The sequence below is a fragment of the Delphinus delphis genome, chromosome 19 (genome assembly GCF_949987515.2).
Source record: "Delphinus delphis chromosome 19, mDelDel1.2, whole genome shotgun sequence".
NCBI classification, from domain to species: Eukaryota; Metazoa; Chordata; class Mammalia; order Artiodactyla; family Delphinidae; genus Delphinus; species Delphinus delphis.
The window spans coordinates 5672281-5699077 of NC_082701.1; the positions used below are offsets into that span (position 1 = coordinate 5672281).

Sequence of the window (26797 nt, forward strand, 5' to 3'; positions counted from 1 at the left end):
TTTCTCCCTTAAATCACTAATGTGAAGACAGCGACTGGTCACCAGTCTGTTTCTCTCTGCCGCACCTAAGGGAGAACTCCAAGCGAGGCAGGAGACAGCCACTCTCAACATCCTTTGCCTGGTTTTAGTTCCCGAGTCTGAGATTTACAGAAGTGGGGAGGGGGAGGGACAAACGTTTCACAGTGTTGGGGGGGGAAGGTGGCGCTTGCCCACTAAACGTGGGACTTGAATAAATGCAAAGGAAAAAACAGGCATCCACCTCTCCTGGTGCAAACTGGTGCTTAAATTAGCCAACTGCCCTGGGTGAGCCATGACCGGGCAAGGAGCGGGGGAGTCCTACACAGAGACTGGAAACCGGCATAATCCTCTGAACAACTTCTCAGGGGGCACTGGCCCAGTCTGCACTCCCCCGACAGAGATTCCGGAATTCCTACCCTATTCCTCTTGAGGGACGCACTCCCTCTAACTTAAGACAAAAGGCATGACTTTGCCATCAGTGTTTTCAGGTCTTCTGGCTCCAAACTCAATCAGTGAGAGCAACAGTCAGTTTCCCCAGATGGACCAAAAAGATGAAAGCCACGTAAATGGAAAGGAACATCCAGGGTCCGTCAGGGAGGCGGAGACAGAGGGACAGGTGCCCATCCACTCCAACCCAAACCAGCCCAGTCCCATCAGAGTGGCCCTTGCCCACTTGTCCAAGTTGGAAGAGCAAATCAAAAGGCCCTGTTACCTCCTGTGCACTACGCAGGTGGTTTGCAGAGCCAATGGGGAAGGAAAGCACGGGGCCAGACCCTGGCTCAGCGCCGTGCGACAGTGGGGTGGGTACTTTGCAAGGACAGGACAGAGCACCTGGCATTTCCCTGCCATCCCTCCTGCCACCAGGCCTGAGTCTCCCCTGTCTCACTCGGCCCAGGGTCTGCAGCAGGGAGCTTGCCTGAAAGAAGCCCAGCTCTACCTATCCGGATGGAAAGTTCACTCTCGGGGAAGAACGGCCTGGGACCCTCAGCATCAGACTTCTTCATCAACGCAGGGTCGAGATTCAGTGCCAGGGCCATCTGGGGGTCTTCTGCTGCACCCTGAAACGAGAAGCAGGGGCATCACTGTAACACCTGTCTGCCTTCATTCCCCCGGCCCCTCCAGCTCCCGGCAGCCAAGGTGCTTTGCCCTTCTCTACTGAGAGCCCCGGGCCAGCCTAGTTCCCGGGCCAGACCCAGATGTCAGGCTGGGCTGAGTCAAGAGCAAGGCGACAAGCTTTCTGGCTGCAGAACTTTGAGGATGACAACAGCGGGACCTGAGGCGTCGGTGCTGATCCTAGAAATGGGAAAAACACACACTGGGAAGGATCAGGTCGAACATCAAAGCCCCCTCCCTCCACGATTCATCACCACTGGGCAGATGGCAGAAGGGACTCAGTTCCCCAACTGTCAAAAGAAGCCTGGAGGGCAGGTCCGCTCAATGGCAGCCTCGCAGCAGGAACCAAGGTCACCACCTCTCCAGAGATCAAAAGGGGACGAGAGTCAAACAAAAGCACCTCAAAGGAGGGCAACTGACAGTTGTGGAGGACACAGCACAGCTGGAGGCAAGCCCAGACAGCCTTAGATCACCACGTCACCCTTCTGCTTTGTACATAACCAGTCATTTTGACTGTTTTTGCATTAACTACGCAAAGTTTGATTTTGACCCCCATGTTTATTTAACAAATATTTATTGACTGCCAACGGTGTGGATACTTGGTGAACTAACGAAGTTCTAGCTCTTATGGAGCTTATGTTCCAGTGGAACACAGGAGGAGCAAACAAATGAACCTACAGCGGGGCTGTGAGCTTCTCCTCCAAAGACATGGGCAGGAACCCTCTGACCCTAAGGGACGGTGAACAGGATCACCTCGATGGGGAAAGAAACAGCAGATGTTTTTTGAAAACCAGGCAAAAATAGTTCTAAACAGAAGTTTCCATTTAAAATGTGTGTCCCAGGACTTCCCTGGTGGCGCAGTGGACAAGACTCCGCACTCCCAATGCAGGGGGCCTGGGTTCAATCCCTGGTCAAGAAACTAGATCCCACATCCATGCCGCAACTAAGAGTTCGCACGCCACGACTAAGGAGTCCACGAGCCTCAACTAAGGAGCCCGCCTGCCACAACTAAGACCCAGTGCAAATTAATTAATTAATTAATAATAAATAAACGTGTGTCCCTAATAGGGGAGAGAAGAAGGCTTATTAATCCAATCACTGAAATCCATCTATTCATAAGCAAATACTAAAACTGTTTTCTTGGGTAAGTTTCATGAAGGAATCTCACAAAAGTTATGCCTGGCTGTGTCTTCACACACACACACACACACACACCCCTTCTTGTTTTCTCATCATCATGTTGATCAGGGATCAGAAAGAGAAACTAATGATTCTGACATTCTACTTCATTATTTCTGTCCAACTAAATGTGAACGAGAACATAAATGCTTCCTCTCACATCCTCTCATTTCTCCAATATATTGATATTGTCCTAATCATTTATTTACAATGTATTCTATAATATGCACTTTTTTTTTTTTGCAGTATGCGGGCCTCTCACTGTTGTGGCCTCTCCCATTGCGAAGTACAGGGTCCGGACGCGCAGGCTCAGCGGCCATGGCTCACGGGCCCAGCCGCTCCGCGGCATGTAGGATCTTCCCAGAACTGGGCACGAACCCGTGTCCCCTGCATCGGCAGGCGGACTCCCAACCACTGCGCCACCAGGGAAGTCCTATAATGCACTTTTTTTTAATTGAAGCATAGTTGATTTACAATGTTGTGTTAATTTCTCCTGTACAGCAAAGTGATTCAGTTTTATACACACACACACACACACACACACACACACACTCCTTTTCATATTCTTTTCCATTATGGTTTATCACAGGATATGGAATATAGTTCCCTTATAATGCACTTTAATAAGGGTACCGACACCTCCTTTGTTTTAAATGGGAAAAATGCCTGGTGGTGGCCCTCGTTAAAGTTCTTAGGACCCTCTGTAGAATCCTAGAGGCTGTGGGATTTCACCTGCTCTGTCACTGAGAGAGGCACCAAGAGAGGCAGACCGTCCCACTGTATGAGTCAAGGTTGACGCTGCAGATGGACGACTCTTGGGGACAGAAGGGACTTGGGGAAGGCCAGCGTCTCCCCCCACCCCACCCCCACTGAGTGACAGCTGGTGTCTGTGCCATGTGCCTCGGGCCACACAGTCGCAGCTCTTTGTTTGTCTATAAGCTTTAATTATTTCTAATCCTACATCTCACGCTGACATCTGAGGAATCACTGCAGCCCTGAAAGACGTGTTTCACTAGGAGAGTGCGTGCGTCGGCGGGTGTTTCTTCCTTTGTCTTGCTTCTTTATAGAATGTGATTGATGCGGAGCTGGGGGAAGGATATGGCAAGAGAACCACTTCATTACAGCAGAGACGCGGCCACCTTAATATGCTCAGGGCTGCTGCTTTGACGGGGGCCGATCAGGCGGGTGCAGCTGGGAGAGACCCTGGTTTTAATCGAGGACAGCAGTTTTCAACTGGGGTGTCTCTGTCCGCAGGGGACATCTGGCAATGGGCGTTTTTGTATGTGGGCGTGGGGGAGAAGAAGGGTGTGGACACCTAGTGGGTAGAGGCCAGCGATGCTGCTAAAAGCCCCGTGTCATGCAGGACGGCTCCCAGCACAGAGGATGATGCGGCCAAATGCCAACAGTGTTGAAGTTGAGAAACCCTCTGCTTCAGAAACATTTAGGACGATGAGGACCTCCTTGTATTGCTGGTCATGCTGAGAATGCACAGACCCTCTTTTTATTGTCAAGATAAGAATTTTCCCGCTTCCTCCAGGAAGCCTGCCTTTCATGTGTTTGGCAAACTTATATTAAGCATCAGCTGTGCACCAGAACCATTTTAGGTCCTGATGGTACAAAACAGCCAAGTCGCCTCTCCTCACGGATCTTCCAGAGACACACAAGAAACTAACAATAAATTATAAAGTCGAGGGCCAGGTCGGGATAATGTTGAGAAGAAAAACAAACTCATCGCCATAGTTACATAGGACAATTGTCATGTGTACCAGGTTCAAGCCCCATGCCAGGCATTCTTCTAGCATCCCCTAGCATCTCATTATGAAACTCAAAGCTGGAGGGCTCCTCCAGATACGGTGCTGAGGGAGGTCTCTCTGAGAAGGTGGTGTTTGAGCAGTGACCTGAACGGAAGGGAACAAGCCACACTGATTTCCGAAGATGGGGTTTCAGGCACGGAGCAGGAGAGCAAACACCCCACACCACGACCCCCCTGCCGGCCATATCCTTTGACCATTTCATCAACCTACATTCCGCTGGCTGTACTGCTTTATTTCAGTGCTGGGGGCGGGGTGTACTAATACGATCCCACCCCAGCTTCACTTAGAGGCTGCCTTCTAAAAAGCTGGACAGAACCCCAGCAGATCCCACTTGTACCCACCCCCGTCCTGGGCACTCGGTCCCACGTGTGGCCTTGGGAAGGGTGGGGCAGCTGTGCAGCGTGGGAGTGGCAGGGAACACCCACAGGGTGATGCTGGGGGGCAGCTTCTACGCCCCGGTGCTCCCTGAGCATCCCTGAGCCCAGGCACCGGCCAGCCTCCCAGGGCTCCTTTCAGACTCCCATCAGGATTCCAACATCCCCTCCCTCACTCTCAACTGCTGACGAAGAAAACAGAGAAATACGTCCCTTGGAATCTCAAGGAACAGCCTGGCGAGCGACACCAGCGGTGCCTTGGTGGCTTTATCATAATGTCCATGATGTCGGGGGAGAGTCAGGAAGCACCTGCAGGGCCAAGGTGGCTCTCATCCCGCAGGCCTGACACCACCCCTCACTCCCTGGAGCCCTGTCTGCTCACGCGGCAAGGACACTGCAGGTGGACGGGATGCTGCATTGTTTGTTTGTTTTTTTACCAGAGCCTTAAATAAACGCAGCGTGGTCTGTGCAGGGGCCACCAAGTCCCCTGGGGGGGGGGAATTCCTTCTCCACATCTTCTTGCTTTGCTGAACATGCCCCTCTTTACTTGATATCAACACTGTCTTTCACTTCTGAGGCTTTTTTTTAATCTCTGCAAAGCTTTTCCATCCGGGCTACCTCACTCAATCCTTGCAGCCCCGTTAAGGACGGCGAGGTGAGGGCGTGATCGCATCCAGGGCAAACATCTGACTAATGCAAGCTGTTCTCGACTTTGCACCGCGTCCCTGAGAGCCCGCTAGGCTGCCCATCGGCCGGGCAATGAGTCACTCTCCTTCCCCTGACTGTTTCATCTGAGTCCCCGGGACTCTGGGCAGCTCACGGTTGCTGTGTCGTCTTGTAGCTCCCAAATGTCAAGGCACTGAAACACAGGCTGCTTCCCAAGCTACAAATCTCCCTCTCCTTTTGCATCACCTGCCACCCCCACCCCCACCCCCCACCGAGTGCTTCCCCTGCCCTCCTCCCCCATCCCCACCCAATCCTCCAAATCCAGCTCGGTACAGAGAGCAGGGAGGGGGCTGCTGGGAGGCGCCGGGCGACGTCCATCCAGGGCCAAGGAACTTGAGATCATTGTTCTCTGGTGACTATTATTATTATTATTATTAATGGTTGGGGCAAATCCCTGGCTCAGAATAAACAGAGCAACTTCCACCCACTCTGAAAAGACAGCGCCAAGAGACGCGAGCTGGAAAAGCCTAGCACTTTCCAGAAGGAAAAGAGGGAGAGTGGAGAGACAGGGAAAGAAGGAAGAAACAAAATGAGATGGGAAGGGAGGAAAGCAGCCCTGCAATATGCTCGACGTGAAAGCAAAAGAACTTCGAAACCTAATATGTACGTCTCCCCCAAGGAATAAAACCCAGATGCTGCTCATCAGTGTTTGCTGCCCCAGGAAGACAGCTGCTGGTTGCTGATGTTTCTACAGCCCCAAAGAAACGAGTCACAAAAGGACTGAAAACCTGGAGCGCAACCCGACAGGATGCAGGAGTCTCCAAATGAAATCGACGATGGCAACGACAGCCCCCCACGCAAAGCACAAATGGAAACTCTCCACGAGGTCCCGGAGCCCCGCAGGCCCTGCGGCCCCCAGAACTCAGGGCAACCAGCTGGATGCGTTCGCCTGCATCCCAAGAGCATCCTCCCCTACGCTCACCTGTCTCTGGTTCTTCTCTCACTGGGACATACCATTGCTGTTACCAGCCATCAGGGGAAGCAGAGCACATCAACCTCCGACACTCGCCCACGTGCTCGTGGCAAGCTTGACCTCCGCCGGACCCACACAGGCACACCCTCTATCATGCTGATTCAGGCCACGGGGGGTCCTCCGGGATGTCTCTGCGCCTCCCTGGCCCTGTGAAGAGCAGTCTCTTTAACTGAGCTTTGTCAGGGGGCCACAGGTCCCTGATGAAAAGCAAAGGGAAGGTTCGCAGGATTCACTGGTGGCCCCTGCCAGCCACACACAGCCAGAGCAAGGCGGGTGCTCCACCCCAGTGGGGAAGCCGCAGCGCGCCCCTGCACTGGGGAACCAGGCGCACTGATGCTGGCGGGGGGGGCGCTGGCAGCCCCGAGCAGACTTTGTCTTCTCCCCCCACTGCCCCACCAGCTGCTGCCTCTGCCTTTCCCACTTAACCCAGACACACAGGGTGACAGGAACCAGTGGATGCTGTTTTCATTACTAAGAAATTGCAATAATAATGACACTCATACCACGACCTGAAATTATTTCACATAATGGAAAAAAAATTAAATGACGCCCCTGATCACCAGCCGGAATATGGATAATGCTTACATAATAGATGACCTTCTCTCCCGGGGAGGCCGGTAGCGCCCTGCTGCCCGGGGCCGGGCGGGCACGGGGCGGTGAGCGGCCGGCCTCACAGCAAACAGGGACACAGAGTGACAGAGGGGACAAGTAGCTGCTCTCTTCCCTGCCTCGTTTGCCTACACACTGAGGGATCCCGGGTCATAGCCAGGAGCCCTAAAGACAAGGAGGACAACCCAAAGTCCTTGGTCCCTACTGGTTTGGGAAGCACAGTTCATCTTGTCTGAGAGCACTAAGATTGCACCCCAACCCGGCTCCGCCCCTTCTCCCTACAGTAACAGCATGACATCCCGTCCATTGCCAGTGAAGCAGGTTTTCAAGCTTCTAATTGTTCCATCCTTGATGCTTTTAAAATCCTGGATGAGGAAGTCTGAGCTCCCTCCTCCAGGAAGCCTTCCTGGATAAACCCAGCCTAGTCGGGATTAAATGTGCCTCCCTCTCTGTGCTCCCCTGACATCCCACACGTTTCCCTCTTCAAATTTGCCAAACTGCACAGTAACTCTCGGTTTCCTTGGCTATCTCAAAATCATGAGATTCTGAAAGCAGGAGCTGTGTCTTCCGGCTCTCCTATGAGGGCCTAGCACAGCGTCCGGGGACCAAGAACTCAGTGAATTTATTGGAATGAGCGATACTACAAAACCTCCAAAATGAGAGGGGAAATGTTGTATAACACAGAAGACAGAGATCCGGGTAAACACAAAATGTTTAGGCCGTAAGAAAGAAGGCAAAGGGGATTACTGCAGAGACGTCAAGAAAAGGTTTAGAAGTATCAGAGTTTCCAGGTAACGGCAAAAAGCATGACTTTCTACCCAGCGCCAGCTTCTCTCCCCTTGATGATTGTGTAAGACCCTCAACATCAGGCCTGAGACCACATGGGGATGGACAGTCACCTACCCTGGGACTCTCCACCCAAACGCTCCAACTCTACTCTCCTTCCTGGCACAAATACTCAGAGCGGGGCAGCCCAGCTCACTTCCCGGAAGGTAAGATCTTTCCACCCCGAAGCCCAGGATCCCACCAAGGCCACATCTTTCAGCTTCCTCCCCATCTCCTCCACGACCTCAGCCTAAAGCTTCCCAAAGGCAAAGTTGATTACAGAATTCTAGTTATGTTTAAGCTATGTAAGTATGCTATTACTCAGACTATCTTTTTAGGGACAAATCCTTCTATTTCTGATGCCAAATTACTATTCATAATCAAGCCTATTTAATCACATACAACAGATTCTAAAGCACCACACAGCTCTCTCTGCAAAGGTACAGCTCCCTGAGGGTCTGCAAAGATAGCCCTCCAATCGCTGCTCCACGTAAGTGGCTCTGTGGTGCGCTCCAAAGAGTCAGGTTTCCTACTAGCATGGTTGACAGAGAGACGGCGAGTGGCAGAGTTTTCCAAAGCATTATGCTTTTTCTTATAACTCAAAATATGACTTTTCCTTAAAACAATAATATAAATCTAAATGAATGCAAATACCTAAGTACAATGAAGTATTTTCTTTCTAATCCTCAATGATTATCCTTAATCCTAGAAGTCATTAAAATATATCTATAAAATCCACACTGACACACTACTATATATAAAATAGATAACTAATAAGGACCTACTGTATAGCACAGGGAACTCTCTACTCAATAGTCTGTAATGGCCTACATGGGAAAAGAATCTTCAAAAGAGTGAATATATGTATATGTATAACTGATTCGCTTTGCTGTACACCTGAAACTAACACAATATTGTAAATCAACTATACCCCAATAAAAATTAATTAAAAAAAAAAATCCAGGCTGACCCTTTTCTGGCTTCTTAATATTTTGAGAATCCCCCAGCTGGTCTTTCCAGGCAACTTTTTCTGACCTCTGTTATCCTTTTGGAGAATATCAGATTCCTCCAGAAATCTGCTAAAAGACAAGATTTCTCTTCCCAGGAAAAACAATGCATGCATATCAGACACTTATGGTTGGTAACAAAATACCCCAAAACTTAGTGCCTTAGAACATCAATAACTATTATTGCTAGATTCTTCTCCATGAGACCTGCGGTCCTCCAGCAAGCTAATTGGGCTCATTCATATGGCAAACTCCGGTTTCAGGGGCAGCAAGAGAAGGAAACATCCGATGTCAGGTGCTACAGTCAAGTCTCTGCTTGCATCACATTTGGTACCACCGCAGGTCAATGACCATCCAGATTGAAGGGATGGATAAACCAACTGTACCTCTTGTTGTGTGTGTGGGCGGGCAGGGGGGAGGGGTGGGGTCCAGGGTCACGTGTCATCGTATGGATAACAACAGGGGGAGAATTTGTGGCCGTTTTTGCAAACAACCACAGCACATAGGCACAGACAGACAAAACGCAGCCCTCTGGATCCATGGGTGAAACTCAATCTCACACGCCTAAAACAGTGCTTCTCCAATGGGGACCCAAAGACATACTCGCAGAGGTCAGAAGTTTTCTATAAAATTTTTTTAAGTTTGTATTTTCACTTAAACTATAATCGAGGGCTTCCCTGGTGGCACAGTGGTTAAGAATCCACCTGCCAATGCAGGGGACACGGGTTCGAGCCCTGGCCCGGGAAGATCCCACATGCCGTGGAGCAACTAAGCCTGTGCGCCACAACTACTGAGCCTGTGCTCTAGAGCCCGTGAGCCACAACTTCCGAGCCCACGTGCCACAACTACTGAAGCCTGAGTGCCTAGAGCCCGTGCTCCACAACAAGAGAAGCCACCGCAATGAAAAGCCCACTGGCTGCAACTAGAGAAAGCCCGCACACAGCAACGAAGACCCAACACAGCCAAAAATAAACACAAATAAATAAATAAATTTTAAAAAATAAAAATAAGCTATAATCAAAAGAAAAAATAATAACACCACAGTCTGAATCACCAGGGTGGCCTCTTTATAACCAAATCCTACCGCTGGATTTCAGTGCCTTTGTTGGCCTTTGTGTTTATGACGGAGCAGGGACCGAGCAGTACTGCTTCCATTGTTGAGGGCAGGCTCAATGGACAGATGATACTGGGAGCCAAGCTCAGGCCAAATACCTTCGTGAAGCCCTGTGTAGATGGGGGAGGTTCCCAAGTAGTTCTAGGACAGTGGGAGAACTGACTCCTTCCAGCAGTGTTCCTGGGACAGACCAGCCAGAAGCAACGGCAGCTGATGGCGGCAGTCAGCACACCTGGCTCTTGGAATTGGTGGTTTATTTGGGGCAAAACCTCATCTGTCACATCACAAAAATGTTGTTGGTTTTGATTTGATCGGTTTTGTTGTTTTGATATGAACTGACACGTTTTGGTTTCATGACTGGGGAACAGCCAAAAGCGTAAGGACTAACATATACCTTAACGTCGTGCTCGTGCACGTTCAGGCTTACAAATGCGTCTATAATGGGACAGTCAAACTAGCTCGAATCAACGTTGGGACTGTGTGAGCTTTACTTCCTTTCAAATGAATACGTACGTTGCGTCAAACGGGGAAAAAAACACTGGTCTACAGGGCGAAACAATGGGTTCTCCTCCTCTGGGTTTCCCGCCGTATCAACTCTCCTTCAAAATACAGCAAGGTCTGCCTTCCCTTCTCTAAAACTGAGAACTTAACAGTACACAGTGACCCAATGATGGGTTTTCTCTGCTCAAAATAATGGAGACTGTTGAAGTCACAACTCTCTGGGCCTCCTGTAGCCAAAGCAGAGTGCTGACCGAGACACCATACACACTTGTGTGTGGACAAAAATCTCCTGAATGACCCCTGTTGTCCTGAGCAGGCATTTCCCAGGGTCCCCTGTTCCTTGAGATGATCCCAGAGAAAGGATTCCACGGATAAACGCAGAAAACTTGAGAACGTCCGTACAGAAGAGATGAAGACTCTGAAGTCCCGCAGCAAAGAAGTGGTTCTGTTTAAACCTGCATTTCCCATACTGATTTGGCCACACACAGAACTTATCAATATTCAGCAGATGAAGCTTTAAGGGAAGAGTGCTCAAAGCAATCCTCTTCTGTTCCCAATGCAAAATACTTCTGCTGCTTACACTGGAATATGATCATATTTATCCAGAAAAAAATCAAAAGGCTGGGTGAGGTATCTTGGCCTCAAATATTATCACTTTCACAAATACAGGTCTGCTGATCATCCTTAAAGATGAGTCAGTAGAATGTACTGTGTGTGTGCTTCTCCCCCTGCAGTCACACCAGCTGGATATTATGAAAACCAAGAAGGTAATTATTCTATAAAACGCAGCCCTTCCTTTTTTTTTTACGACTATAAATAATAGTAACAAAATAATAATTTTATATATATATATATATATTTTTTTAAAACAGTCAGTGCTGGAAAAGAGATCTTTACCAGAGCACCGCTGAGGAGAAAAAAACTAATGTTTCTGGCTCATCACCAATATATAGCTTTGACAACCATAAAATCATAAAACGATTTTTCTTAACTCTAGGAAGAAGAGAGAGAGCAAAAGAGCATCTGTAAGACAGTCACGACCCACAGGATGAACTGATTACTCAAGAGGCCTCTTCCCATAAAATTCTGGTGAGGAATCAAAGTACTAAAACAATGCAACACCAGATCCAGGGTGAGCTGAGGCAGAGAAGATGGAGTGGGTTGGAAAGAAGTATCCTTGGTATTGACCCCAATGTTTGCACAAAGCCTCTTGTCTATCCCGTGCTCAGCTTCTAACCGCCTTTTCTTGTATTGTCACACTCGATCCTCAGTATCTTTCTGTGACGCAGACAGACAGCGTCATTAACCCAATTATGGGCTCAACCGTTGCACCCCTACCCTACCCCACCCCCGCTAAAATTCATAGGTTGAAATCCTAACCCCCAGTCCCTCCGAATGGTCCTCTATGTGAAGATGGGCTCTTTAAAGAGGTAATGAAATTAAATGCAGTCTTTAGGTGGGATCTAATTTAACATGACTGGTGTTCCTGTAAGAAGAGGAAATCCGGACACACACATGCGTGGAGAGAAGACGGTGTCAAGACACAGGGACAAGATGGCACCTACAAGCCAAGGAGGGGGGCCTAGAACAGACCCTTCCCTCATCACTCTTGGGAGGAACCGACCCTGCCATCACCTTGATCTTGGCCTTCCAGCTTCCAGAACTGGGAGGCAATAAATACCTGTTGTTTAAGCCGCGCAGTCTGAGGCAGTTTGTTACGCAGCCCTAGCAGACGAATACACGCCCCTACTTTACATTTGAGGGAACTAAGTCATGAACGCTCAGGACCTAACATTACACTACTCATCGGAGGTATGAGCAAGATGTGAACCCAGAACTTTGGATTCCAAATCTCCCTACTCCTCCCACCACCATGCTGTGATCCACCAGGGATACACTAAGACATGGGGGAGGGGACTTCAAGAAGCAGCCCCACCCATATCAACCCAAAGGGTGTGCGTGGGAATGCACACACTAGGTGCCAATGTGTGAGTTGTGAGCCAGCACATTCAGCGGAGAGAGCTGCTGACCAGGGTCTACAGCCCAAAGAAAGCCGGCTGGGAAAGGTGGAATCAGGGGCCAGTTAGTGACTCCAAGGAGGGCGGGGAGGGGAGGGAGAGGCTCTGGAAGGGGGTGGAAATCCCTGTGCATTTTTATGCTAAGGAGCTAGTGTGCAAATGGCAGGCAAACCACTTCAAAACAGAAGCTGTGGCTTTGAAGAATGTGCTTGATTTTTTTTTTTTTTTTTAATGGGGCTTCATCCAAAGCATCACTCTGCTTGGAGTGGAATTAATTATTCAGCTGATCTGGGCTTGATGAGGGCTTGGCCGCTGAGAAGGGTTGGAAGCAACCTGCTTCTAAGGAATTTTTTTCTGCTTCCTGCTGTGGGTACCTGGGGACCAGCAGCTTCCCCTTTTCTCTCTTTTCCAAGCCTCAGTCCCAGAGCAAACAGCCAAGCTGAGACACACAGCAGGCCCATATAAGGTCTCAGCTGCTACACAGCAAATTACCACAAATTCAGGGCTGAAAGCAACACTCGTTTCTTATCGCTCAGTTTCCACGGTTCAAGGATCCAGGAAGGGGTTCAAATGGGTCCTTTGCTCAGAATCTCACTGGGATAAATTCAAGATCACAGCCAGAACTTCCCTGGTGGGGCACTGGTTAAGAATCCACCTGCCAGTGCAGGGGACACGGGTTTGAGCCCTGGTTCGGGAAGATCCCACATGCCGTGGAGCAACTAAGCCCGTGCACCACAACTACTGAGCCTGTGCTCTAGAGCTCACAAGCCACAACTACTGAAGTCCACGTGCCACAACTACTGAGACTGCGCGCCTAGAGCCCCGTGCTCCGCAACAAGAGAAGCCACCGCAATGAGAAGCCCGCGCACCACAACGAAGAGCAGCCCCCGCTCGCCGCAACTAGAGAAAGCCCGCGCGCAGCAACGAAGACCCAATGCAACCAAAAACAAAATAAATAAATAAATTTATTTTAAAAAAAGAAAGATCACAGCCAGCTGGGGCTGAGATCCCATCTGAGGCTCTCATCCAAGCGCGCTGGTTCTTGGCAGAATTCAGTGTTTTGCAGATGAAGGACAGAGGTTCCCATTTTCTTGGTGGTGGTGCTGGGGACTCCTCCCAGCAACCAGAGACCACCCTCAGGTCCTTGCAGGCAGCCCCCACTGTGGGCAATTCACAGCACGGCTACTGGCTTCTTCGAGGTCAGCAGGGGACGACACTGTCTCACTTCATATCCCTCTGACCTCAAGAAGGGCCAAGACACTCTTTTAAAGGTTCACCTGATTAGGTCAGGCCTACCCAGGATACTCTCCCTATTGATGAACTAGAAGTCAACCGACAGAGGAGCTGAGCAGTAAGTAACGGCAGTGAAACCCCACCGAGGGGAGGGGACCCCATGGCGCGCACACCAGGGGGTGTGACTCAGAGGGGCCGTCTCGGGATTCCACCTCCCACAATCCCTGTAGTGCAAAACTCTCTCTAACATCCCTATCACCCCAAGATTTCTAGAGTCTAAATTTTCCCTTCGATGACTACATCGGAAGCCATACATTATGGACAAGATTTAGTGCTCACCAGTTCTGTGTAGCACAAAGTCTCCATCAAAGCCCCAACCTCATACAACACATCCAGTATCTTCTGGCTCATCAGTAAACCACGGCAAGGCGGTGGCATATTCCAGGAGTTCCACCAGGCAGAGGCTTCGGCTCAGCCATCGGCGCGGAAGAGACCGGTGGTGGCCACAGGGCCAACTGATCCAGTAGGTACAGAAGTGTAGAGCCCAGCACCCATTTTCAGGGCCCCCCCCCCCAGAATGTTTTAATTTCTTCTAAAATAAGAAGAAACGAATAATAATGAAACATACTAACGAATCCAGCCTGGATTATATTCATCTTTATGCCAACATAGCTATAAAATATAATCTTCCATCTTTTTTTTTTTGGTGGAGGAAGGGGTCCACGAAGATGAAAGCTCCTACGGCCCCCAAAGGTCCAAAGGTGGGCCTGGCAGTGGTGCCCCTTCAAGGTACACATGGGTTTTCCTTGCACAGTCCCACAGTGACTCCAGAGGGCATCTGACCCTCCCTCAGAAAGAGGACTCAGGCAAGCCCGGGGTCCTACAGTGCTGACCTTTGGACTAAGTGAATTGAAAATACTAAGTGACAAAGCAGGATAGATCCCCGGCCACTGCAGGACAGTGCTGATACGCTAATTAGTCTGATGGGAACATATCAGCCTGAAGTTGTAAACACGGGGCTAACAAGGTCTGGTCCCTGGATGAGCCCCATGGTTATGTCGGAGACCTAATGACCATCAACCACCTCGCGGCTGGGAGCGGATGGCCTCCAGCGGGACGTGAGGACACAAACGAGGCGATTAAAACCCTCCTCACACGCCAGGAAATGGGCATAAGACTATTTATTATGAACAATGTCAAGAGATCATCTCATTAAAAAAGAAACCGAGAGAGGAGAAAATTGAGCGTGTCACTCGGTGTCAGAGGTAAGTATTAAGGTGACACTTGGGCATTAAGATGGAAGGGGCTAGAAACATACCAACACGAGCTGGGGGAAAGAAAGGACGGAAAGATGCCAAGATGGATCAAAGCATAAAGAAGAGGGCGAGGCTGAACGGGTGAAAAGGAAACCGGATGGACAGTGGAAGATGCAGGAAGAGGCAGGGGTGTCATCCCCCGCTAGAGCAGCGACACTGGGTCACACAGGGAGCTCTGTTATTAACAAACTTCAACAAGGGGATTCAGACTGGACAGTCCCTGAGGCCTGTTCTACACCCAACCTTCTAGAAATCTATAAATTTCTAGTTCCAGACAAAGACATCAACTCTCACGCCATGGAAGACAGAATCCCACCAACTATCCCTCCTCCGCACCCTAACTTTCCAAGCCGCTGAGACAGTGCATCTTAAGGAAGGCTGCAAGGTGGGACTTCACCCCAGATGGATCAGGGTGACAACCCAGCAGAGGGCAACAGCGCAGCCACTCCAGACCCTCAAGGGCGTCTCCCTGGGCCGGGGGCGGGCACCTCTCACTGCAGCACGTAGCAGGGCTGCCGCTTCTCAGGTAGAGGCTCCTCGTGGGAACGTCACACCCAGTGGGTGCTCGAGAGGAAGAATGCCCATCTCTTCCGAGGATGGATTCCCCCGGCTTCAACACGGAGCCTGAAGAGAGGAAAATGTGACGCCCACACAAGCCAGCCCAGACTCTTTCAGACAAGGGCGTTTCTCCCCCGAGGACGATCTGTAGATAACTCCCTCCGCATCACACAGGGAAGCCGGGGAAAGAGCCACACGTGAAAGATGTGAACGTCTTGAAGGTGATATTGTATCTAGATATTCACGGACCTGCTACAGTTAGATACAATACCTTTTTACTATAGAGAAAGCACCTGCCAAGAGGAATATGCATATACAAGTGTGTGTGTGTGTGTGTGTGTGTGTGTGTGTGTGTGTGTGTGTGTGTCCCTGTTATTTGGAAGACCCAGATAGAAATATATCATGGCAGAAGTCCTCAAATTGGCCTCCACATCAGAGTGCCCTCCTGGGAAGGAGGCCAAAGGACTGATGTGTCCCCTGACAGAGGTGGACTAATTTAGGAGAGAAAAATCACAAGCATTCCTTCCCAAACTAGAAAAAGAATCCACATGGAAAGCTCCAACACAGAGGAAAGAGCCTTTTGCAAAAAAAAAACAAAACAAAACCACAAACCCATCACAGGTAAAAGGTACTGACTGCCTTTCTCCACCACGTAGCCACAGGTGGAAAAATATAGGAGGCATTCACACTCTACACCTTCTGAGTGGATGCAGGAGGCCAGCAGACCAGCCCCGGATTAACGAGAGAGCCGACTGGAGAGACAGTCACTGCCAGGATATGAGAGACACGAGGGAGGGTTAACCGTGTCCTGGTCCCTGGAGCACACATCTAAGGCGAGCGCTTTCCTCTGCCTGCCCGGTTCTTTTCCACCTGCAGCTGTTTGTTGCTGTTGCCCTCCCCGAGGGCAACTGAGATCATTCAGACCCCCTCCCCCCCACCCTCCCCCTCCTCCTCCTGGAGGCCTCATCCCTCCTCTAACCTGTAACATCCTCCTGCTTGCCCCGGGCACAGGGATGGGGAAAAAAGATTAATGTGCTCTCTGGGGGGAACCGGAAAGCAATACTGGGATTTGGCAGTAGAAGCAAATGCGTATCTGGAAACTTAGCTGTTGCCCAAGAAACCCCATGAGCTACAGGGGCCGCAGGAAGGGAAGGCATGTGTTACTGAGTTTAGACGGGCGCCCCTGTGCAGGTAAATGCAGAGAGCCTGAGGCTCAGTGCAAGAAACAGTTTGAACCCATCATTGCAACCCGGCTGCTTGCTGTTCTTTGTCTCTTTTCCCCCCATTTCTTATTGTCCCCGCCCAGGACAATTGTGTGGAAGGAAGGACGTGAGAGACTGAAGGGCCACTGGCCCGGCTTAAGGTCACACGGAGGAAAATGACTAATGGGCTGTCAGGTCCCCTCAGCCATGCCTACTGCAGCCCACCTGCCTCCGCCCAGATCCACCTGGCCTGTGGGTGCAGGTGGGAGGGCGGGGCCGAGGGCCACGTGATGTCCACAGAGGCCCCGCCTTCCACCCAACTTTCTCACCTTTACATTTGCAGTACTATTTTTTTTTTTTTTGCAGTACGCGCACCTCTCACTGTTGTGGCCTCTCCCGTTGTGGAGCACAGGCTCCGGACGCGCAGGCTCAGCGGCCATGGCTCATGGGCCCAGCCGCTCCGCGGCACGTGGGATCTTCCCGGACCGGGGCATGAACCCGCATCCCCTGCATCGGCAGGCGGACTCTCAACCACTGCACCACCAGGGAAGCCCTGCGGTACTATTAATTTGGGCTGGTAATCAGGAGCTTATGACAGGTGACAAGCCATTCATCAGAAGCTACCGCATTCTGGTCCCAGCTACACTGCACTAATACAGGATTTCCCTTTTATGCCTGAAACAAAGAAAATCCTGAGCATATGTGCTGTCGGACTGCCAGACAGGCAGGGAAGAGAAGCCACTCATAAGACAAAATATATTACAGCCCCAACAGCTTAATATCTACATGAGAAACCCAGCTTTGACATCTCGCTGAGGGCAAACTCGCTGATGAGAATTAAGTCAGCTGTAACACACCAGGATTTGCCCCAGAAGGCTCTTGTTCTATGCCTATTAAAAAGGCGACTGGGGGATTAGCTAAGAGAACAGCAATCCAGGGGGGCCTGAGTCAAAGGACTATGAGTCCTGGGGTCATACAGGGCTTCTAAGCTCCCCAGGCGGGGAGGGGAAGCTTCCCCATCAAAAGCGAGGCAGAGAACCAATGGAAACTCACTTCTGAAAGAACTCAGGCAAGCTCACCTCAGGGGGCCCAGCATCCTCGGAGCCCAGCCCGCTGGGCTCTGCTCCGTGCTCCCCGCACCACTGCACCTCCTCGGGATGCTTGGGACTCAGCATCCCCGCCCACCTCTCCAGGGTGCAGGACACAGGCTGGCCGTCGGCTGGACCTGCCCTGCGCTGCTGGATGGTAAAAACTGAGAGGCTGACTGTCCTGCCTCGGAATCACCCAGACCTTTTGTTCGCTCACATTCTGTGCTTTTTGGTCAATCCTTGCTTTTACCCCAAGAGGGAGGTGGGAGGTGGGAGACGATAAAACACGGTGTGTTGGCTTGCCTTCTAGGGCCACCTCTCAGGACAGATTTGGGAATTGGTTGAGAGCTTGAGTTAAAGTGAGATTTCTGGTAGCCAGTTACCTCTAGAATCTGCTTAGAGAGGTGATCGAGGTGTGTATTCACCAGCCCTTGCGCACACGCACACATTCTCATTTTCTATCTCTGAAAATCAGTTTATTTCTCAGGCGGCAAAGAAAGAAGTTCTAGGTGGCTTGTTCAGCTGTGCCTCCTACAGGAAATGGCACAATGCCCCGATTTTAATGAAAATCGCAGCCCTTTATTCCCAAACCCCTCCCGACTGAGAACGTGCTTTTTCCTGTCTTCCATCCAGATGGAGAGCAAACATACAGATCACGAGAGTGAGAGCGCCACCGGCCCTTGTGATCAAGAGCTCTCCGAGGAGCTCTGAGTGGAGCAGAGAGCAGATGGGCCGTGGTTCCAAACAGCTCGAGTCCAGCCTGGGCTGGAGCAGAGTGTGAGGGCCGCACCTGTGGGGCAGGCTCTTCCCTCCCCAGAAGGCGGACCACCCCGCCCCGGAGGAGGACGGCTGTTAGGAGCCCAGGGCCCCCTGAATGGGCTTCCTCACCCCAGGATAACTGGGCACAAAACACCTGAATGGGTTCACAGCTTGTTTAACTAAAGAAGAGAAGCCAGAGGCAGTGAAGGGGCTGCAGACCTCCCATGAAGCCATTTGGGGAGATAAGATTTTATCTGCAAAGCATCTGTGGTTTGCATAAAGGAGCTGAAATCCGACTCAGGGACACAGAGATCCGAGTTCTGCCTGCAACCTGCGGGGACTTGAGTGTCCCTCTAGGATGAGAAGAAAGACATTTATACGGGTTTAGCAGGACGCCTCGCATGCGATAAGCCCTCAGTTAATAGTAGCTGTATCATCATCAACATCCTCATTATTACACGCAATACTATTACTGGGACTGTCATAGCGGTGGAAACACAAGGAAGGGGAAAAGATGGACTCGCTATAGTTTGTCAATCACTAGACCTAAGTGAGTGGATAAAAGTGTGTCCCAAGCAGAACAGAAAGAGACATTTTACGATTATCGGCCACTGCTTTCTCCTTACGCCGTGGGCGCCAACCACCGTGGGCTGTCACCACAGGAAAGTGGGCGGTGAGAACCAGTGGGCAGAAGGGGGTGGAGGAAAGGGCCCGGAGCCGCCCCGGTTTGGCCATTACCTTATAGACTGCTCCCCTCCACCCCGACCCCGACCCTTCCGTTTGACAGATTCATTCTGTGGTCTCCCCGTCCAATCGCAAGCCTAATATTTACCCAGAGAAAGCAGTATCTGTGTGCGTTGCCATCGAAAATCCAATAAGAATGAAGAAGAAAAGAAGCTGTCTGCGTATGAGGCATGAGGGCAAACACAGCCAGCTCTTTAAAGAGTCATTGTGGTAATCAATACCCTCTCCCATTTCCATTCAGGGGCCCTGGGCCAACCAAGACTTAATAATTATTTTCCATCGTTACATCCCTCAGAGAAGCTTAAAGAGGAAAGGTCATTGTTTCGAAGTTTGTTCTCCTCTATTTGCCAAACACAGATTATTTCCTGGGGTCCGTGGGGCTCCCTTCCCAGACCGTATCAACCAAAGACAGCTGCACTGGGCCCTCTGGAGCTGACTTCAGAAACAGAATATGGTTCCACCCGTGGAAATCACTTTAGTCATCACATTCAGCTGCCTGGCCTCCTGCCCCAGCCTCCTCTGCCAGGGTGGGGTTTTGGACAGACCTCTCATTGGACATTTCTTTTCCTTTGTCCAGAACTCAAAAAAATAAATACCGAATTCTGTGGTAGGTCCGGCAGGAAGGAAGGGGATGCTGTGCGTTGCTGGACACCATGACCAGCTCCTTCAATCTGATTCTCTTCTCTCCAGCAACCACAGAGACTTCCAGCCGAGCCCTCGTGCCCACCAAGGATACCTCCAGGCCTTCTTCTGCTTGTCCTTTTTATTTAGGGAATTTGAGCTCACGGTAAAATAGGAAAATTATGGAATTTCTCTTTTCCTTGAATGGAAGTCAGTTCAAATAACTAGTTAAGATTAGGTTGGAAGAAACATAAAACCCTACTGCAGTGCCTCAAACACATAAAGGGTTTATCTGTCCCACTCAGCAAGAAGGCCAGGGGGTACAGTGGATCCAACGTTGCCAGGAGGAACCATGCTCCTTCTGGCTTCCCGCCCTGTCACCCTCAGTGATGGTGCAGCATCCCCGGGTGCTTCTCATTGGTCCATGAAGGAGAAGGGGTCAGGAGAAGATGAGAAGGAAAGCCGTCCCTTAAGACTTCTCTGCCAACCCTATCACGTGGGTCTAGCTGCAAGGGAGGCTCTGCCAGGCTGAGGATTCGTGGCTGGCGCGTCACTAGATCAAGCAAATCTGGGGTTCCATTAGAAAGGAAGAAGGAGTGAGTGCAGACAAGCAGACCTCACTTTACTGCGCTTCGCAGATATTGCATTGCTGCGCCATTGCTGGCTTGAAGGTGGGAACGGCCACGTGAGAAGGAATGTAGGTGGCCTTGAGGGGCTGAGAGAGGCCCCGGGCTAACAGCCAGCAAGGGAATGGAGACCCCACTCCTACAACCCAGCTGAGTTCTGCCAGCAGGAACGAGCTTGGAAGGGCAGCCAAGCTCCAGATGACAATGTCGCCAGCCAACATCTTGAGTTTAGCCTGTGAGATCCCAGCAGACGACCCAGCCACGTCAGCCCAGGCTTCTGACCTACAGAACTCTGGGTGCTGTTGAAAGCCACTCGGTGTGTGGTAACTTGTTACAGAGCAAGCGGTGTGGCCCAGGGGCCTGGTCCGTGCAGACCAGGCTCATACTGTACATCACTGAGGCAGTGGGACAACGGCCCCCGGCCCTGGTGAGGTACGCCTGCAACAAGATTTAGATTTACCACCTGCAGAAGCATCGGAGAATGGGAGGAAGCCAAGAGCAGCTCCCTGCGCAGAGAGAGGGGCTCAGCAGGGTAGGTGGAGACCCCCCACAGGGTGCCAGCCCCTCATATAATAGCCACAAACGAAAGAGCTCAACAGAAACCCTCACACAGCAACAATGAGTGTGGGGAGGTGAGATGGGAGTCGCACTAGTGGTGAGATCCAAAGGGCAACAGCTCCCAGAGTAAACAAATGCCTTCATTCAACAAAGCAGTGAAGTGGCTGAGACGGCTGGGAAGGCACCAGCAGCGAGCCAGCTGCCTTGGGGATGGAAGGTACCCAGGAAATCGACTCTATCAGCATCCGTTACCAGGGGCCTCTCACCCACACAAGCTGTGGGAATGAGAACCAGCTGTGAGTCACCGGACCACCAGGGAAAAGGTGACACAGCGCCAGTCCCCAAAGCTCTCCATCGTCATCGGCTTCCTAGCTGGCTGTTGGGAGCCATGGGGGCCAGCCTCCAGACTGCAGGCAGAACTAGGGAGCCAGAGAACCCGGCTGCCCCCAGCTTCCGGGCCGGGCCCCCATCTGTAAAGCCTAGGATAGCACTCACCTTACCTGCCCCTGGGGGTTTCCTTCCTTCCTTCCATCAGCAGATATTTCCTGAGCATTTACCGCTGTCACCCCCTGTGCTGGGTGCTGGTGACCCAGCTGGGACCAAGCCTGACAGTTCCTGGCCTCAACGAGCCTACATTCTGGTTGGGGAGACACTTGGTCACGAAGCAAAACACACTGCTGTAGAGCAGAAATTAACACAACATTGTCAATCGACTACACGTCAATTAAATTTTTTTAAAGTTTTTAAATTAAAAAAAAAAACAGAAGCAAAACACAAACTGCAAAAAAAAAAAAAAAAAAAAAAAAAAAGCAGAAGAAGCAGCAAAACACAAACACAGAGAAACAAACCGGGGAGTGAAGGATGGTGACAAGTTGTAGGAAGGGCATGAACTGGGAGAACCATGCATGTCACCGGGAGGTCGGGGAGGAGGAGAGACTTGCACTGAGGCAGCCGCGCACAGAGCTGCTCAAAGCCTAGCAGACAGGGAGCAGCGGGCACAAAGCCCCACAGGAGGGACAGGGCTTGGCGAGCTCCAGGTGACCCAGGCAGAAGCCAGAGGCCACGGCTTGACCTTTTCCTTAGTTCTAAGTGCAAAGGAAAGTTGTCAAAGGGTTCTGAGCAGGGAGGCAGCGTGCTGTGATGTATGTGCCAGTGGCGGGTGGGGGGGACCTGCGGGGAGGCTCCTGCAGAGGGAATTCCAGGCAAGAGCCCATGACGGAGTAGGGAGTAGTAGGACGTCAGCGGTGGAGATGCAATGGATTCCAGAGACCTTTCGAGAAAAGAGCCAATAGCACTCCTCTGTTGAGAATGAAACGAAATGACAGATCTTTATTCTCATCACACGCTCACTGCAGGCCGACTCTGGATACGGCGATGCCCCCAGCCCCTTCCAAGAGGAGTCCATCGAGCCAGAAACTTAACACATAAAGACGAATCCGTGGCACCGATGACCCGCTAAGGGAGCGTTGGGAGAGGGGAGCGTGGGCCCCACCTGAGAGCTCGTCGGGTCAGGGAAAACCCCATCTGTCCCCAGCTGGTACTTGAGAAGCAGCAAGGAGACAGAACGTTCTAGGAAAGGAGCCTGGGAAGGCGTGGAAACATCCGATGCTGGAAATCATTCTGGAACCATCTGTGTCCTCCCTACTCAGTTGACTGCAAAGAGGCCATCCAACGGGGCTCTCCCCCAATCCCACCTACAACGTCAGACCTAAACAAATCGTGCCTAGAGCAGGTGGCGTGCCAGGAAACAGAGACCTCAGGCCAAGCGGCTGGCAGATTCTCAAAGCAGAGCTGTTGCCACCCAAGGTGCGGGAGGCGCGCCGAGGCAGAGCCGCTCGCCAGCTCCCTATGACCTGCCCTCTCCCCCCGGGCCCGGATCCACTGACTGGCACACCTGTGGTCCAGGTGGGACAGCAGCCCTGCTCTATCCCCAGCCAACCTGGTCTGTTAGGATCGTGACATCCATCTCTGCATCTGTAACTCCCTCCACCAGAAGCTGTGCCAGGATGCTGGCAGGCATCCCGCCTGTCCTGGGAAAACCCAGCAGAATCAGACCCAGCTCCTGCCCGAGTCCAAGCATCTGCAGCACGTGTAAACTCCCAGTGCCGCGGCCCCACGACTCATGGGCCCTGGACCTTGTGGGGTGTTAACAGTGGACTGAACTGGCCTAAAGTTCTCACATTCCTTTAGACACTGTGGCTCAGACAGCTCAACGCTTTCGGGGTGTTTTGCGCAAAGCCCGTACACACCTACCCTCCCCACCTTCCTGCCACTTCCAGCGTCCTTCCTGGGCCACCCCCAGCCTATTCCTCTGAAGTTCCAGAGTGACTGACAGCTCAGCCAAAGCACAGGGAGTGACAGCAGCGTAACTGCTCCTGGAAGATCTCGATTAGACCCTCTAACGCTTTTAGAGTCGCTCGTCTTGGTCCTTACCCGGCGCACCCAAAGCACGCAGGGATCCTGTTACACCCCGACTCTGATTCAGCGGCACGGGGTCAGGGCTCCAGGCTCTGTGCTTCTAACGAGCTCCAGGTAACGCTGCTGTGTAGGTCATGGACCACACCTGGAGTGGGAAGGTCTCAGATGAGACTGGAGCTTCCCAGACACAGTCCCTTCACAATCCTCAGCCAGCAGCTTTAACATCTCCCAGACGACTTTCTAATACAGTCCCATAGACAGGACGTGGAAATACACATCACACGTTGAGACGAAGGCACTGACTGTGATGAAGCATCTTGTACTCACAAATACCTAAATGCACGTGAGAAGTGAGGGTTAGAGCACCAGAGATGAGCCCTACTGAACTTCCGGCTAAAATACTTCAGCAGTCCTTGTTCTTTCGCTCTCCCATTCCTGCCATCCAATAAGTTCCTAAAGCAGAGGAATGATGACACTCGACCTTGAACGGTGTGAGGCTTACACCCAGCTCTGAGAGATGGAATTAGCGCTTCCTGGCGAGGACGGAGTGGGACCCACAATGCACACCACTGGGCTGCTTCCTTAGTTTCCTCGCAAAACCTCGGAAGGAAGTGGAAAGCTAAAACATGGTGGGCCTGCAGGGAGGCCCCAGGCTTTCCTTGGAGTGACCACTGCAGTGGCGTTCACCAAAGGGAAACACTCGAGTCACTGAAACACGAGTCAACAACCACAGAGCCGACCTGAAGAACCCACCAGGCAACACAGCTGAGTAAAGAACAAACCGCACCAGCAGGAGAGCTCCGAGAGTCTGGGGACACCCCTCAGAAGAACAGTCACTCAACTCAACGGCCTTCCTTGCGGTACAGAGGAACCGGGAATGGGAACAGTCCACTTGTCAAAATGTCTCCACCCCTAAGTAGATGCATGGCCAGAGGACACACTAGGAGCTGAAGCCCCTTTTCTGTCCGGCTGAATCACGGCTCCTCCCACCTAAGCAGACTCCCAGGCAACGTGCAGCCAGAGCCCTGCGGTAGAGCCAGTGCCAGCCGGGGCGCCTGGAGGGAACAGGTGCTCCACCCTGGAGCAGAGAGTCAGCAAACGCTGCTGAGGAGACCTGGAGAAATCAGGAAAGAGGTGTCAGTGAGCCAGTGGGCTGCTTCCCACTGCAGGGTCACAAGCATCTTTTGGTAGTTAAGGAGGAGGAAGGATGAAGATGTAAGGGAAGGCCACGCTCTACCATGAAACAAAGTCCAGATTCTCTGAGGCCTGGCACCTGAAGGGGAACCTTCAGGCAGAGAAAGTGCCCTGGGGGCGCCTCACTCTTCGGCATCCTTGACCTTGATGGTGCCACATAGAGAAAAGTGGGAAGTGAGGAAAAGGGTGGAGGCAAGACGCCTGTGAGGTTGTGCCGACCCCTGGGGATGGACTGTAGCTGCCTCGCTTGTCGTGTGAACGGGTGAAGGTTCCACGATCCTGGGAGTGAACCTGCACTTTGCATTTCCTTGTTATCCTCCCTCCATCGTTAACAAAGCCCCTAAAAACGTCAGCCTATCTCAGCAAAGAAGGGTCAGGCATTTGGGTCCATACTTTCACGTTAAAGGGGGAGTGATACCAGTCAAAGTAAAGATGGAGGAAAGACCTGGACCTCGTTAGGTGCCTGCCGTGGAGGCATCCTCCAACCTAAAACCTCAGGCTCTTGAGTTTTCCTTAAACAAGAAGGCAGTTATTTTTGCTAAAAGAGTCTCACTTAAGATAATAACAGTTATTGTAAGCTGCAATGTCAGGCACTGAGATTATCGCTTTACGTGGATGTTTTCATTTAACTCTCTCAAACGATCCTATGGGGCAAAAGTGATTTTCTTGTCCTCATTTTACCAATGAGGACACTAAGACTTGGAGAGCTGAATGAACTTTCTTAAGGATACACACACGGTAAATCTTGGAGGGGCCGGGAAATAAAAGCCAGGCGATCTGACTCCAGAGTTCTGCTCTCACGATCACCACCCATGCCGCTTCCCACCACCCAAGAGGCCATAAATACCAGGACTGTGGTATTTATGGCTCCAACAGTAACTCTGAGGTAACAGAGTTAACAGGAGTTAACAGAGGTAACAGGAAAAGGGATGGAGAGGGAGGTGTGCAGAACATAAAGAAGAGAAGGTCACCAGCTTGGTCAGGAGCCCCCCGAGCAGGGTCCACCCAGGAATCCCTAGAGTTTCCCAGCAACAGCCATCCCAAGACTTTTTAGACTCTCACTGAGCTGGCTTCCTGGTTGGCCTTTGAGGTACGGAGCATGGCTCTCTCTCCTTGACTTGCAAGTACAATAATGCCCTAAACTCAGGCTTCTGAAGTGTCACCTCCCTGAAGCTCTGAGACCCACTGTCTCAGGAGCCCGCCATCACTAGAGGAACCTTCACTAAGCAAACCACTTTCTGCCTACACTGGGCATCTAACAACCCCTTTTTGGTTTACTTTCCCATTCCAGTTGCCATCTGGTGAGTCTTTGCCCAAGGAGACCAAGAATTCAACAAACAAACAAAAAAGTCAGGGACTCCAAAAGCAGTTATGCCATTGCCCCTTTGATACTCAAGCCCAGGATAAGCCAAAGAAAATCATATCAAATGGCTGATTTACTTGCTTTAAACATATTCACTCCAGCTCAAGGAGGCTTTAGTCTGGTTAGCATTTGAGATACTTCTGCACGCTTGGTTTCTTCTCTGCAAAGGCTCTGCTGAGTTTGCTAAAAGCCATTTAAGTCTCCAATGGATACTTCCTAAGCTATGTTTCCCAGCTGGCAAAATGCCCTCTGTCCCTCAAGTGACTGCTTCCCTATTTGGGAACCTGCGGCTGTTAATTTACTCTGAAGAGCTCTCTGACTGCAAGCCTGATGTCTAGGGAACATCACAAAGTTTTCAGATCACCTGCCTTATAAGAAAAAGCCATTCATTGAAGCCAGGTAGGATTCTAGAATCCATTTCTCACCTCTGCTTTGTCTCACTCCTTCGTCTCGTTTTAAGAGAAAAATAAAAGAACTACCTCACTCGATAGTGTTCAAAAGTAGAATACACCATTTTGCGAAATAATAGGTTTCTGGTTCATAGAATCGTCCCGAAACAGAGGGCACCATGACCACCTGTCAGACAAACTGAAGCCAAGATTTCCATACTGCGTGGACTGTCTGCCCGGAGGCCACCAGGTCCCTTCACCTTTAGGTCCTGTCCCTGGGGTTCATACGGTCACCCCATGGATTCCCTCCCCACCCAGGACACTTTAACAGCAGCTGCAATGCTCCTTTGGCTGGTACGTTAGACTCTCATTCATCCAAGCTTCTGCAACGCCAGCCCTACGAGGTGAACACGAAATTATCCCCACTGCCCTGAAAACACAGGATTAGAGCTTTGGA

The 26797-nt window shown here is 51.1% G+C and overlaps 1 protein-coding gene across 2 annotated transcripts in view; it reads right to left on the reverse strand.

Annotated features, from left to right (window-relative positions):
- Window positions 1–26797, reverse strand: part of SLC39A11 (solute carrier family 39 member 11) — a 335209-nt gene that overhangs the window by 234129 nt on the left and 74283 nt on the right. Inside the window, exon 5 of one of the 2 annotated variants that reach the window (XM_059997205.1) lies at window positions 956–1076. In XM_059997205.1, the coding sequence (XP_059853188.1) occupies window positions 956–1076 (121 nt within the window). Of the gene's footprint in view, window positions 1–934; window positions 1077–26797 lie in introns of both variants that reach the window. The other variant, XM_059997204.1, reaches the window with a different exon arrangement.